Source organism: Homarus americanus, unplaced genomic scaffold, assembly GCF_018991925.1.
Source record: "Homarus americanus isolate GMGI-L3 unplaced genomic scaffold, GMGI_Hamer_2.0 scaffold48090, whole genome shotgun sequence".
In the NCBI taxonomy this organism is placed as follows: domain Eukaryota; kingdom Metazoa; phylum Arthropoda; class Malacostraca; order Decapoda; family Nephropidae; genus Homarus; species Homarus americanus.
This window is the reverse complement of record NW_024753848.1, coordinates 303273-318557: the sequence shown is the minus strand read 5'-3', so window position 1 is coordinate 318557 and position 15285 is coordinate 303273. Positions and strand designations below refer to the sequence as shown.

The window sequence follows — 15285 nt, the reverse complement described above, 5'->3', positions numbered from 1 at the left end:
GGTATTGATATTTTTATTTTTTTTTTTTTAATTTATTCATGGCTCTTTATTATTACAGGGGGTATTATTATTATTTATAATTTTTATAGACTTTCATTATTACTGTATGTGTATTTTCTTTTATTATAATTGTTTTTTTTTTTAAGATTGTTATTAATTTTTTTATTATTATTATTATTATTATTATTATTATTATTATTATTATTATTATTTTCTTTTATTATAATTGTTATTTATTAAATATGTTTATATTAATTTTATTACTAGTAATATTATTATTACCATTATCATCATCATTGGCATAATTATTATTATTATTATTGTTTTATTATATTTTTGCCCCCTGGTCCTTGATGTGGGTCATTAAAAATGACCCGTGCCTGGGTGGGCTAATTCCCTTAAAGAAAGATTTACCATTTCCATTTAGAATATTCCACTTGTTATGAAGAATTTCCTCTAATTATAAGATGACCAGAGGAAAGTCTTTGTATGAAATATTTATCTGTCCTTAAAGATTATCATTGCATTTAAATATAATGATAAAACCACCAAGAACTCTATAAAACTTTGATATACTGTATATGGCATTTTCTTTATAATCTCTTAAGTTTTATCTCAAAACTCCCCACCAAATGCCATCTTCAGATATCGCAGGTACAGTTGTTCATCAATGCTAGTCATTATGATTAGGTTGGATGTGCGGTTCATTAAGTCACGGTGGTCAATTGCCATTTGGCCACGAGTCAAACTACCCTGAAAAAAAATAACATTAAAGTTGTGAGATTTACTGAGAAAACAAAAAAGATTTATATATTATGAAACACTATAACAAGCATTAATAAGTTTCTTAATATGGTACAGTCACTCACAAGAGTCCTGTCACCTCTCCTGCTGTTACATCAACTCCAAGATTCAGACCCGTGAACCCAGAGCAGTAGACATTGAAATATTATTCTGTCTCTAAATGCTTTGGATTCATAAGTCTGGAGCAGAAGACTGGTGACCTATTTTAATAACACTTGAAAAAGATAATATAATGTTTAATCCATTAACCTTACATTGAGTTCAACAGTAGCAAAACAACTCTTGGAAGTACTGACGAGGCGACCTTCACCGTCACCACACCCTGGGGAAGATTTTAAATAGTTATGACAAAATACAACATGACGTTCTTTCTTAGTGCGTACAGGTATCCCTTGAGATACAAATGTTTGAGATGTGAAATTTCGAATATACGAATTTCATAAATTTATAACACTATTTCAAGAAGCGAAACCTTCACCCGCTTATACGAATTTAGGTCTGGGCAAAAATCTAAATTTCGTGTTGTAGTCATTACCTTTTTCACCACCTTGCTGTGAATGTTGGTTTTTTGCATCATTGATCATCCAGGCTACTGCAAGCTGGTCACAGGTAATCCAGTTTTCATAATGTTGTTTTTTCAGGATTTTGGCCTCAATCTTATTCATTAGTTCAGTGATGGGATTCTGGATGTCGCCCAACTTTTTACGCAACGACTAAGTAAACTTACCATTAGATTAATACAGAAATCATTTACATTATATTTATTCAAAAATTTACCTTCCTATATAATACAGCAGCTCCTGGCAAGACAGTTATCAGTAATGAATGAGTTTGGCCACCCTCAACTACAACAGTCAAAGGCCTTCATGAATGAAAATGTAATGACCAGATATTGTATAGAAGTGATATAAATTGGGTGTCTTTTTTTCTTCTCAGCACCACAAAACTCTCACTTTTAAGCTTGCCAGCCATTTTAAAGTGAATTACAAACAAAAATTTTGTCTGTGTACTGACGTTGGGACTCGAAAATACGTAATTTGACAAAATTTTGTTAAGACTGAGGCAGGTAGTAAGTCAGGGAGGAGCTGTACAGAGAAAATTTTAACCTCTTTTGATCATAAAGTCACCAAAACAATTAAAGGTAAATAAATAATTTGTGTTTGTTAGTTCGGAAGTGACCAAAATTGGAACATATTAAGGCACTGTACATTCAAAAGCCTGTCTGTACAGTACAGTAATTGTTGACAGTATGCAACACAAAAATGACAGTCCACCAGACCAACTAGTAAGCAGACAAGTGGTGAAGAAGATAAAAGTAAAATAAGTAACAGTACTCACATATGGTATTGTCACCCCATCAAGACATGTTTCCCAGGGTGTGAGGTAGATGGGTATAAGGGTTTCCTCCAACACCACTTTAGCTGACTCTGGGTCACATATGAAGTTGAACTCTGCTGCTGATGTTATGTTGCCCAAACCTGCCCATGTAAAGAAGCTTCTACAGGTATTTAGATAATCAGAGTACAATGGTGTTGGGGTTGACATTATACTAAAAGAATATTAATGATTTTCACTCACACTGGACCAGAACTGCTTGTAACTGGCTATCTATCTATGTATAAAGGATAAATCAGGACAAAAATAGGTGTTTATGGGGTCAAAATATAGAAGGTAATCATAATTTTGACATAGGTAGATATTAACTGCTGTGAATGAGGTCTTTTTGCTGATTACAGTGATCCCTCGGTTAACAAAATTTCGGTTAAAGAGTTACCTTCCATAAGATTCTTCACTTCGGTTAACGAAAAAATTTCGTTTAACGAATTCCTTACGAATTTTTTCCCAACATGTTTTCGCCTGCATTTGGCTGCTCACCAGCTGTAGCATTAGTCTGCCAATACAGTAATCGGTTTTAGGGCTTAAATTCCTTGCCATTTGAGTAAATATCAAGAAGGTTGTACTATTCAATAATTTTCCAAGTCTTATATTAAAGTTTTTAGTCATTTTAACAATTATTTGACATAATTGAAGTACAGGGAATTGGTTTTTAGCACACCAAACAGCCACTCAACACACCCAAAATGGCATCAGTGTGTGTCCCTGCTCAGTGGAGGAAGCTTCTTGCTTGAGACTCTTTTGAACATAAACTATTTTTACAGTACAATTATTGGTCATTCTGAAGATTATTTTACATACTGACAATATATAATGCAGTGCAGTGTTGATTTAAAGAAAATAATCTTGAATTACACCAAGTGAACTAAAATTTTATGGGTGAAATGGCAGCATGGGGTGGCTTCTCTTCCACCCCAATGCCTTCTCTTCTCCCTTCTCCACCCCCATTCTAATTCCCATCATCATCATCAACTAGGAGCCTTCTACATGCACACCTCAAAGTTTGTGTGTAATTTTTGGTGAGCTGGAACCAATTACCCAAAATCCCATTGAAACAATGGTTTCGGTTAACGAAATTTTCGTTTAACAAACGACCTTCTGGAACGAATTGTGTTCGTTAACCGAGGGACCACTGTATATATATAATTTAAATTAAAAATAAAATACTAATAACACTGATAATAATAATAAAGAACCATAAAGAAATACAAAAATGAAAAAGATCAATAGTGAGAAACAATACCTGTATATGTATGTTGTGTTGTCAAGTGAGAGAAACAATTGAGACCCTGAAATTGTGTGTAAATGAGGCAGAAAGTTTGATCAGCAACCTGGGACTTGGTCACAATTTTTGTGATGACATATGGCAGCAGGGTCTACCATTAGACAACACATTATGCTTCCAATATCTTCCCAGGCGGTAGTACCTCCCTAATTGTTGATGTTCTTTAATTGCTGTAGTGATCATGGGGAGAGTTTGATAACTGAACAATTTATGATCTAGGTATAACTTTTTATACTTACCTGGTACAGTACAACCAATATTCCCAGCATGAAGAGTTTGTTTTACAATCTTCTGGCAGGAAGACTCTGTTTATATGACAAAGATTTGCTGTGTAGGACTTGACCTATGCATGAAGCACAGTGAAGCCTCACAGGACCATAAAACAGAAAGGTCTAAGTATAACTGGTGGGGGAACAAGAGTAAGAAATGTATAGTACAGTATTTACATCTTTTAGGGAGTAAAATAAAACTCTTTACCTCTAGTGTTGCCACCCATGGCATAGATTGCTGCGAGGCGAGAGGTAAATGCTGGCTCAAGTCGAATGGCAAGAGCCACATTGGTGAGCGGTCCCAGGGCTGTTAATACTATCTCATCTGAAGTAAATAGAGTTTATGTTAAAATTTCAACAACAAGAAAAGAGCATTTCTGTTACATCAACATTCTGTGTCAGATTCAGGCACTTTCAAATTGGATTTGAAGAAGTCAATAAGCTTTCTTTGTCTGTTTTATTATTTGGCACCTCACCATCATGCCAAACAAACATTTCCTTTCTTTTAAAAAATAAGGTGTTTAAAATATCATAAGTAATCCACTATTTTTAATGTAATGCAATACATTATGCTCCTAATTCATGAGCACTTGTACAAAATGCACACAATATTGGGTGCACTTGCTTATGGTAGACTAACCATTCAATGGACTAGCATCCTGTTAAGGGGACAGGATAACCCAAGAGTTGCTGAATGTTAAGAATCAGATCAGCACCAACCAAGCCACCCCACACACAGGTAATACGGGTGTAGTTGGAAAAAGGCTTGAAAGAGTGGGGGGGAGGGAGATTAAATAATTTTAAATGAAAAACACATCCACTTACTGGGATACTTGTTGACCAGTTCTAGGAGTGTCCAAACAGCATGTTGTGGTTTTAACAATGAAGAGGCTGGAGGTATCGCTGGTAAATGTGCGTCCCCAAAACCATCAGTGCCATGAAACATTTCCCCGGAGTGTGTCCAGGGGTGAACTAAAGATTTAGCAGCTCCACTGTACACTGGGATCTATTCAGATAAAAATGCCGTGCTTACAATGAATTGAATGGAATGTTTAAATCAAAATATATGCTGTACAGTTTATACATCACACTCTTCCAATATAATTACTTTGATCTTTTGCTCATTTTGTGGTTTTATAAAGCAGTATTATTTAACATTAACCATAATTTATATTTGGGTATAATTGTCAAAGGAAGAGTTAGATAGAGAGGAGTTATGACAGATTTCAGGAGGTCCCTGAGGCAGCAGTAATGGAGGGTGTTCCCCAGAAGCCAAGGAAGTCCAGATGACTGACCCACACAGCTAAGAGAGCCATCCAAAGAAAATAGCTCCTGTGGAAAAAATATTATATAGTGCAGAGAACCCTGTATGTGACCAATCAAGAAATTACATCAACAAAAAAGAATATTCAAGATAAAGCTGGCCTAAAATATTAAGAAAGACATCAAGACATTAAGACATTCAAATTCCTGAAAGGAATGAAAAACATTAACCCACATCACTTTCTTCAAGATGTCAAGTGCTACAAACACAAGAGGTCAGTGTTACAAGAGTGAAAAGATGTCATGCAGAATGTATTTAGGGAAGTATATACTGTACATAGAGGCTGGTAGACCTATTGAACTGTCTACCAGCTGAAGAAGTGTAAGTTAGAATATTATTGGATTTTAAAATAACCCTAGACAAGACTATTAAGAACAAGGAGGAGGGACCTGCACAGGCCACCAGCCTCCTTCCCCACATGGCCATCATTAGTTGAAGCAGCCTTTACATAGATTAGGTATTATTTAAAACAACCTTAACTTAGTCATTATGTACTCCAACAAACAGCAACAGTATACTATACATAACCTCCATTAAGTCGACAGTTTTCAAAATCCTCAATACATTGTTGTTAACATGGTGTACTCCAGTGTTGCCGTGTACTGTGGTTACAGCAATGACTTCAATTTCCCCTCTCTTGTGTGCTGCCAGAGCCATGAAAATTGCCAGAGCATCGTCAATGCCAGCATCAGTGTCGATAATGACCTTTGGTACAGACATCCTGAAATATAGATATTTCTTTATTGTATTAGCCAGCAAAGAATTTTTACTGCATTCTATACCTGGAGTCTCCATTAAAATGGTGATTCTTTACTTTTACTTTTATCCTCTTCACCACTGATCAGCTCGTTAGCCACTTGGGCGATCGGTCACGTCTCTGTTACGCACTGTTGGCAAATACTGTACTGAGTATGCACCGGCTCCTGGATGTACCTGAATCCGCTCCAGTGTTGGTCAAGTCTTGCCTTGAAAGAGCTCACTCTCTGGCAGATTCTTCCAAGAGTTTACAACCCTCACTCCGAAAAAGTTTGCCCTCACAGTTTTCTGGACTTACGGCTTCTTCAATATTGAGCTGTGACCCCTTGTGGGGCGAGCATCCGCCAGCTCCAAGTAAGAACACTCGACTAAGTAGTGCCCCCTGAGATGCTTATACACCTCAGTTAGGTCACCCCTTGCCCGTCTGTAGTATAAGCTAGGCAAGTTCAGGCACTCTAATCTCTCAGGGTAGTTGAGATGCCAAAGTGCAGGCACCAGACTGGTGGCCTTCCTTTGAACATTTTCAACCAACTGAGTCCCTAGCATATCTCAGGGACCAGACGGGGTGACAGTACTCCAGATGGGAAGCACCTCACTCTTGAAGATCGTTACGAGGGACAGACCGTCGAGATATCTGACCGACCTTCTTATAAGACCCAATAATTTATTTGCCTGATTTACCTTCTTCTCACAATGGCCCAAGAACTTCAGCTCATTGTCAACATACATATCTAGGTCCTTTTCACATTCAGCCTCAAATAATGCAGTTTCTTCATCCCGTTGGGACATCTGATGAAAGAATGCTTGAAATGTGTAAATCAACAAGGAAATGTTCCTAATATTTTTTCCTTAAATATAAAGACATACAGAATACATATGACCTCATGGGATAACTTATGTATTAGAAGCTACTTAACTACACTTTATGACTGGTAAGAAACAACAACAATAGATACTGGCACCTAACCTAACCATACACCGATACTATAAAACATACTGGTGCAGGTATTCTTACTTAACCATGGCAATGAACCACACATTCAAATAAACTGCATTGTAGTAGTCAGTGTAAATGGACTAACACACCACTGAAATTAAAACTATGGATTTCACCTCGTACTTCTAATCTCTACAGCAACAGTCAACACAATACAAAATCAGGTGACACTGAGCCCTCATAAACTGCTGACACAGCATGAAGAGTTAGGGTGATGTAATGATAAAAAGAAATAAATTGTTTTATTTGCCTTTCTATGAGACCTTTACCATTGATTTCACATGTTTTTTTTTAAACTATATACATGGGAACAGAATACCATGCAATTTTCTTATACTATTACCCAATATTGTAATAATGGGAGTGAATCACCCTCCTAAAGTGAAGTACTGTACAGGGTATTGTACCGCAGGAGCTCAGTTTGGTATACTGTAGTGTAGGGTTTTATTTTATCTAATCACCTCTGTAAAGTCCTTCGATATCTGTGATTTAGTTTGTTTCAACCATACCAAAATGATGTTAAACTTATATCCAGTTAGTTAGATTTGTAAGTATTAAATCTTTATATAAATAAGGATATTTTTACTGCATCTATTACATCTTTATACTTAATATTAATGTTAAAATATAACACTAACAGGACCAGAGGCACCATTCTAAACTCCCTTGCCCTATCCTAAGTTTAGGTCAGGTGCCTCAACAAAAAAGAATCATATTCTTAATAGTGATTTAGAGATAAAGTTGCGGCCAGGTATAGGTATTTGTAAACCAAGTCACGTGGTCGAAGCAATAACCTACCATGTTTCTCAAATTATTAAATAATAAAGCAATCATCGTCCACATGCTATATCGTACAATGATCAGTCTTACTCACTTCCAAAACCATAAACAGTATCTTGATCAAATCTTATGGATACTCCCAGAATAAGTGATGCCATCCAAGTTTTAACCTTTGTGTAATTAACATTAAATTTTGTTGTTGCCTTGTTGTTCCTGAAGTGCCTCCTATTATTTTACTTTACTTTTATCGCCTTTGTCACTGATCGGCAGAGGACAAGAAGAAGGGTGAGTAAATTTGAGATTATTTGAAGGTTGTTTGCGTCACGAATTACGAGCGCTTCTCCCAGTAAACCGCGACTCGTCATTCGTTAATAATTCCCAGCTCGCTATTGATCAGTTTTATAGACTGTACTTGTTAACTATGCCTTAAGCGGCCGATAAGTTCAGAAACCAGTATTGAAAGTTCGTCTGCTGAAAAAAAAATCAGAAGAGAATGATGAGTTTAAGTGAAAAAGTGAAGTTGTTGAAGAGGCTGGACACAGGATGAGAGTGAGTCCTCAGTGGTCAGATATTGTGGTGTTGAGTCCACTGAAATACTTAAAGAAAAACGAAGAAACAATCAGAGGTGGTGTTGCGTGCAGTGCTACCCAGTGTGTTAAAATAATAAAAATTGTGACAAAACCACTGAACAAACGGGGAAGGTCTAAAATTAAATTCCACTCAGTGACAACCATACAGGGCAACACAAGCTTTTACACAAACATTTTGAAGCACAGTGGAGTAAGAAGGAGCACAAAGTGAAGCAGGTGGGTGAATCAGCGACTGAGGACTAAGGGGTAGCACAACAGGGATCCGGATTTTAAGGCAGCTAAGGACCGCATGTGATACTCTATCGTGCATTGAACCCACATGGGCTCTGGGGTAAAAATAAATGTAGAGTGCCTGTGTTTTGGCGCTGATACTCTATCGTGCATTGAATCCACATGGGCTCTGGGGTAAAAATAAATGCAGAGTGCCTGTGTTTTGGCGCTCAAACAAGAAGGCATGGGTAACTGCAACATAAGGTAGAGAAGTATTTAAAATCAAAGAACTTGGCATTTAAAGCCCTTCTCATCATTGACAATGCTCCCTGCCATCCACTAGACATCAACTTTGCACACCCAAATGTAGTTTCCTACTTCAAATGCGACTTCACTACTGCAACCCCTCGATCAAGATGTAATAGCAGCCTTCAAAGTGCATTATACCAAACGCATTTTCAGTCATATTTTGGATACAATGGAGAATGATCCAACAATGGACGTCATTCAGTGTTGGAAGAACTTTAGCATTGCAGATTGCATCTCTAACATCAAGGAATCACTAGATGTGATCAAGCCATCTACCATAAATGGCTGCTGGATGAAGCTGTGGCCAAAGGCTGTCAGTGACTTTTCTGGTTTCCTTTCTGTTGCTGATGTAGCCAGGAACATCGCTCGGCTGGCACGTCAAGTTGGAGGAGAAGGCTTTGGTGATACGGGGGCAAGGGAGGTGGAGGAAGTCTCATGTGAAGGAGTTGAGTGAGGAGGACCTGGAGGCGGTCCGACTAATTACCCAAATGTAGCCAAATGTAGCCGCAATTAAGTCAAATAATGGTCCTACATGAATAAATCGGACTACCAATCACTTCTCGACTAGTATTTAGTGTCACAAAGTAAAAAAAAATGGAAAACTTACTTTAATCTGAGTTAATAGATCGCGTGCATGTACCGAGGGAGCGAGTAATTACCCAAATGTTGTCGCAATGAAGTAAAATGATGGTCGTACAAGCGTAAATCGGGCTGTGAATCACTTCTCGATTATTATTTGATGTCATAAAGTCACAAAAATTGGTAAACTTAATTTAATCTGAGTTGTGTTAGGTTAGGTTAGGTACATGCACTCGATCTATTAACTCAGATTTAATTAAGTTTACCAATTTTTTGTGACTTCGTGACACCAAATACCAGTCGAGAAGTGATTGGCAGTCCGATTTATTCATGTAGGACCATTATTTGACTTAATTACGGCTACATTTGGCTACATTTGAGTACATTTGGATAATTAGTTGGACCCCCTGGAGGAGCTCAGCAGAACAGGTGAGGATGATGTCAGTGAAGACGACGCGGCTACAATTAAGATTAGCAGTATGAACATCAAAGTTCTTGCCGAAATTATGCAACTCAGACGAACTTACACCAACAAAGTTATGGAGATGGATCCCATAATGGAGAGGAGCTTTAAGTTTAAGAAAGAGATTGAGACTGCATCACTCTCCTACAGAGAAATCCAAAGGAGACTTCAGAAAATGGCACAGCAAATATCACTCACCAGTTTTTTTTTCAGCCATTTACCTCTGCTTCAACATCTTGCACCAATAAATTCTCTGCAAAGGCAAGCACCTCTGCCACAACTAAAAGTGATGTCCGGGAACAAAGTGAAAATGTAGGTACACAGACACATACGTTGAAATTAAAGAAGCAGAGTAAAATAAATCAAAGGATTATGGAGACGTGGAACTGACTCCCATAAACATCATATGTGCACTGTCCATCCAAGCTTTGAGCACTGCCTTTGTAAGTTTAGGAGCAATCAGTCTGTATCAAGAGATATTGGAGCCAAGGTCACTACTGTGAATAAATACCAGCCTGGCAGCAGCTATCTAGACAAAGAAGAATCTGCCTGAGTTAGCCCTCCTCACGCCTGCATCTCCCTTGCAGTCGTCCTTCTGACTTCCACTCCAACACTAATCAATAGAGATGCTCGAGTCACTGAGGATGCTAAGAATAAGAGTGTGCCTCGCTGAACTTTCTTGACTGCAAATACTGTAATACCAAGTCAACAGCCTGTGGAGTCATACAAGTGAGTACTTAGCCTAAGATCATTGCTCTTTTGCGATGTATATAACATGTCTATTACTGTTAATCATAAACTTTTAGTGTACAGAATGCTGATGACAGTTCCTGTTTCTGTCTGGTAAAGATCCAATTGATATACAGCATATTTAACAAGTTGTCATCTTAATTGAAGTCTTGCAAACAATAGCTGATAGACACCTTACCCCGCCATCTTGTACAAAACAGAAGCAATATTACTGTACTACTGTACCTGTATATGGATAAAAAATATAGTAAACAAATTCAATGTACAGTACTGTACTATACTTTGTGGGAAGGAACCATTTTTATCTGTAGCTTCAGTGAAATACCTTGGACAAACTCTTGACACCCTTGTTTATAAGAATTAATTATTGATAATATATTGGTAGTAAATAAAATTATATAATGCTAGGTAGAAGTTTCTTTATGGGGAAGCCAAATGTTAAATATCTTGAGCTGATGTCCTTAGAGCCCTTTGCTTAGTGCTCATACAGTGTTACTTGGACTATGCCTACTTATCATGGTATTGTACTGTGCCTTTACACAAAACACCCCACAAATTACAATGAGGGAGGCCGTTGTCACCACCAAGATCAGAGACTTTACCGAGGATTATTTCCGTCTCGAAAGTCAAGTACAGTACACTAATAGCTGTACAGAAGAAGAAAATGGTAGTAAATTAGGTAGCAGATAAATAACAAAAGTGAATAAGAAAATCATGAAATAACCCGAGGATACTCTACTACACTGTACAGTATACTAGCTATACAGTGTATTGTAACATCGACTTTGGTTGCAGAATTTTTTCTCTATACCTGTATATGTAGAGGGGTATACAGTATTGTCTTCCATTCCTCTGTAGTTCTGTTTCTTCCAAATATCTATGATATTAAACAAAAAACAATTGCTGTAGAACAATAATTAATGTCTTGTAGATATTGTGACAGCAGATTTTCTCCTGTTGGGTGAAGGAAACTCAGATATACAACAGTCAACATACTCTTGTGATAATGGCTGTTCTACATATGATCGCTTATGCCACACCACGTACCCTGATGCCTTGGCTTACAGCATGGCCACCCCACAGTGCAAGGGGAGTAGGAGTCGATTCAAAATTTTCTCATCATTTAATACCAGCCACCCCTAGAATCTAATGACCTCTAAAGGTGGGCCGCGAGCATTAAACGCTGAGGTGACATTGCCAGTCTTGCACCCCAGTTCTTGTAGTTGCCAACACCCTGGTATTGTAACGTGGCTCCAAGCCACTCTAAGCCTAGTGCTGCACCACCACCTCCCTCCTTGGGACAATGGTGCTTCACGAGGTGTGAGTGGGATTTACTGGCAGTATATATGATGCTAACAGGATTATTATTCTTTTCTTGGACTGGCATTTTAGAGACATATGGGAGAAGATTTTGATTTACAAGTGGATAAACATAGAGTGATAGGTACACTTTCCAGCTGAAATGAAGTCAGCCACTGGGTGTACTTGTTGACGGTGGAACATCCCTCTGGTAGACTGACAGTCTGCCTAGATGCTATACTGTAATTAGGAATTTTATGAGACTTGAAAATTGCTTTTCTTCTACTAGATGAAAGATAACAGTGTGTGTGATTTGTTTGTTTGGTGGGTGGGTGTGTTCATGTAGGTACTTCTCAGTATTAAACTATGAAATCATAATAGACAGAAATTTAGTCATTGGCTACTTAAATATATATTTTTTTTATGGCAGAGATTACTGTATTATCCTCCACAGGCATTCTTCATACACAGTACATCTGCATCCCTTTTCACTGGATTTATGTTATGTTTATGAAATTTGTGTTAAACTGGTAATATTCCATGTGTGGTTTTGGGTTACAGATATAGTCTGGGTGTCTGAAGTGCTGGAGTGCAGGCACCAGTCTGGTGACCTTTCTTTGGACATTTTTAATCAATCAGTCAAGTCTTTAACATATCTCGTGGACCAATCAGTGGGACATTTCTCCAAATGGGGAAGCACATCATTTTTGAAGAGCGTTATGAGGGACAGACCATCAAGGTATGTTATCTCCCATCTTATAAAACCTACTAGCTTAGTTGCTTGATTTACCTTCTCAGACCATCGTCAGATGAAGGTACTGTTCTGTACTTGTATAAAGCTACCGGTACCTTTTTTTTATTTTAATATCTACTGTATAGACAATCAAACGTCAAGGTTAAAAAATATATATTATGAAAAACAGATAATTTATGTTTTTAGTTAATTGTGGAGCAGACGTTTAGCACCAGAAGAACTTTATGGGATTGCAACAGGTGATACGAAGTAAGAAAGTCAAAACAACAATGCATAGAACCTTACTTAACTTCCTAACCTGTGCATTGTTGTTTTGAAATTCCTGCTTACTATCATCTCCAGAAAAATATGAATGAATTCTATCCAATATTAATCATAATTAACACGCCCGATGAGATGGTCATTCATTTCTTCACGTGTAAACAGAGACCACAGACGCTCCCGTATAATAGATAATGTGAACCAAAACATGGTTCACTGTACTGTAATTTCATTACAAGTAACAAAGGCAACATGCCATCTCACAGTGAGTCAAGCTATCACTAAACAGAATTTTGACAAAACGTTAAGGAAGCGAGTGTTTAAAAATTTTTTATTGTTGTTTAAACCCTAGTAAAGAATATGCCTTGCATTTTGGCACTTAGGGGTCATACCATGGATTTTGTTCAAATTTCATATAAAGGTACTACTTTACATGCTGATTGAGGATCTGGGTTCACAGAACAAATATTTGAGTACCTGGTAATTATTGATTAATGACCTTTGAAATAATTAAAGATATTTAAAATACAGTATTGTACTGTATTTAAAAGTAATTTATGCTGTGCCATAAGTTTTAAATCCCCATTACAGTACAGTATATGCATTTTATAAAAAAATATAGACTCTCTTTACTATATAAATACTGTACATTAGTTTTCACTTGAAAAAAAAATGCCGTTTGATGTCAATCAGAGGGAAGTCTTCTTGCAATCAGTGAAGCCACTTGTGACTCTTGCAACTGAGCTCACTTCAGTACCCCTCTAGCACTGATCATGTCACCAAGGTAACAGAACACATGACATGGTCCAGGGACATATCTCAGATGTTGATTTTCTCCAGCCTTGCCGAGGCCTGTGTGTGCAGAACACTTAAAAGTTAGCATCATAAGTCTGTCATCCACTCCACCTCTTGTTTTACCAAGAAAAAAAAAAAAAAAAAAAGTTACAGGTTCCCTCTTTAAGGCAATGAAAATTTTCATCTATAGAATTTTTTCCCAAAGCTGCTCCATCTCATAAGTCACTGTTCTAGACTGTGTATTGTCCATTTTTCAAAGCAGAATATACAGTACATGTGGTATTTAAATAATAAAAAATTAATGGCCATCATTTAGTCATTGCACATATTACAGCATCTAAAAATGGAATGTAGTGAAAATCCTGAACAACAGATAGTTTTGAGATAATATAACCAGATCAGATACACATTTGAGCTTTAGAGTATTAATATATGAGCAACTCTGACCAGGAGCCAAAACCTCCAATTACTTATGCAGAGTGAAATGTCAGAACCTAACAATCATAACAGTGCATATAATAATATTCTTACATTAATACAAGGAATGCATTAACAGGGCTGTGCACAGAATCTGTCAGGAGGGGGCTGAGTTTGCAAAAAGGGGCCCCATCTCCTGAGAGAAGAGGCGAGCCTTTACAAGTGAGGGCTATTTTGAGGCCATATACAGTTGCTATGATGTCCCTTAAATTTTTTAATGAAAATATAGTTAATATGTCATAAAAGCAACATGCAAACTGCTTATTTATGAAATGCTGGTTGTGAATGTGTACTGTAGCTTTATGTGTAGATGAATCATATGCCATACAATGACATTATTAGACAGAGGATACCCTAACCTCTTGTTACTGATGATTGAAACAAAAACACTGAGGAGGGCACTTCGTAACTGGCAAGCCAAAGGAACAGGGGATCCAACCCCCTGAGCCCTACCTGTGCACGTGCCTGATTAACAAGGATATATAAATGGAATTAAAATTAGAGAGTAATTTCAGTTTGGTCCTTACAGTACAGGTATTTAATAAAATTTTGAAACCTAAAAATAATTTCCTCAAGAAATTATATAAAAATTTCCAAAGCTAGGCATCAGAGTCATAAACCATATATTGGGAGTCATGGAAATTGCTCTTGTCATTTGCAATTAATTAGGAGAAGTATACAGTGAACCCTTGCCCAACGCGCAGTTTTCGAGGAACCTAACCTCCACGTTGGGCGAGGGTTTACTGTATGTTACAATCAAAGGCCTAAAACCTCTGCATTAAACATTTTTCAGTACAGGGTATAGTAAATTACTTATAACTTCCCATTATGGCAAAGTCCCTGAGTAGGATATTATGAAAGTTACTAGTTAATGTCAAAAGCAATGAGATGTGTGCATGGTTCTTGTCAACAGAGGGCTTGGTCACAAGTGGCCACCTCAGCTTAAACTCTTGGTTCAACCCACATCTCCACACTGTTCACCCACACCAAGGGAAGAGTTAAAAAAGGCACAGGTGGAGTTTTACAGCTGATTCACAGAATCTTAAAGCTTATACTTAAGTATTGTGTTTAAAGTACTGTATACAAATTTCTGCACATTGAAGGAAATTGAATCTATAATCAGTTAGTCAGCAATGTTTTAGAGTAGTTCTTCAAAACAGAAATGGATGTTTAGTCCAGTACACTAGT

General features: G+C 37.3%; 2 protein-coding genes across 8 annotated transcripts in view; one reads left to right on the top strand and one right to left on the bottom strand.

Annotated features, from left to right (window-relative positions):
• Positions 1 to 304: 304 nt before the first annotated feature.
• LOC121855635 (inosine-uridine preferring nucleoside hydrolase-like) lies at positions 305 to 8474 on the bottom strand. Of its 6 annotated transcripts, none has more exons than XM_042350704.1 (8): positions 8373 to 8474; positions 5606 to 5798; positions 4579 to 4759; positions 3962 to 4078; positions 2143 to 2282; positions 1340 to 1517; positions 1059 to 1126; positions 305 to 753 (listed from the first exon to the last, which is right to left on the bottom strand). In XM_042350704.1, coding segments are annotated over exons 1-8 (1017 nt in total). In that variant the 5' UTR covers positions 8375 to 8474; the 3' UTR covers positions 305 to 615. The 6 variants fall into 6 exon arrangements, with proteins under 6 accessions (XP_042206638.1, XP_042206642.1, XP_042206641.1 ...); XM_042350708.1 differs by lacking the exon at positions 8373 to 8474 and adding an exon at positions 7705 to 7728; XM_042350707.1 differs by lacking the exon at positions 8373 to 8474 and adding an exon at positions 7174 to 7265.
• Positions 8190 to 15285, top strand: part of LOC121855636 (mitochondrial import inner membrane translocase subunit TIM14-like) — a 31269-nt gene continuing 24173 nt past the window's right edge. The window contains exons 1-2 of one of the 2 annotated variants that reach the window (XM_042350710.1): positions 8190 to 8416; positions 12372 to 12549. In XM_042350710.1, coding sequence (XP_042206644.1) covers positions 12499 to 12549 — 51 coding nt within the window. In that variant the 5' untranslated portion in view covers positions 8190 to 8416; positions 12372 to 12498. Of the gene's footprint in view, positions 8417 to 9654; positions 10491 to 12371; positions 12550 to 15285 lie in introns of those variants that run through there. The other variant, XM_042350709.1, reaches the window with a different exon arrangement.

What these genes read in the sequence shown, in the direction of transcription:
- LOC121855635 (XM_042350703.1), bottom strand. An exon ending in ACTGGTCAACAAGTATCCCA is followed by an intron (nt 4,079 to 4,578) that starts GTAAGTGGATGT and finishes TATTTACTTCAG; the next exon opens with ATGAGATAGTATTAACAGCC. An exon ending in TTGCTACTGTTGAACTCAAT is followed by an intron (nt 754 to 1,058) that starts GTAAGGTTAATG and finishes ATTTTTTTTCAG; the next exon opens with GGTAGTTTGACTCGTGGCCA.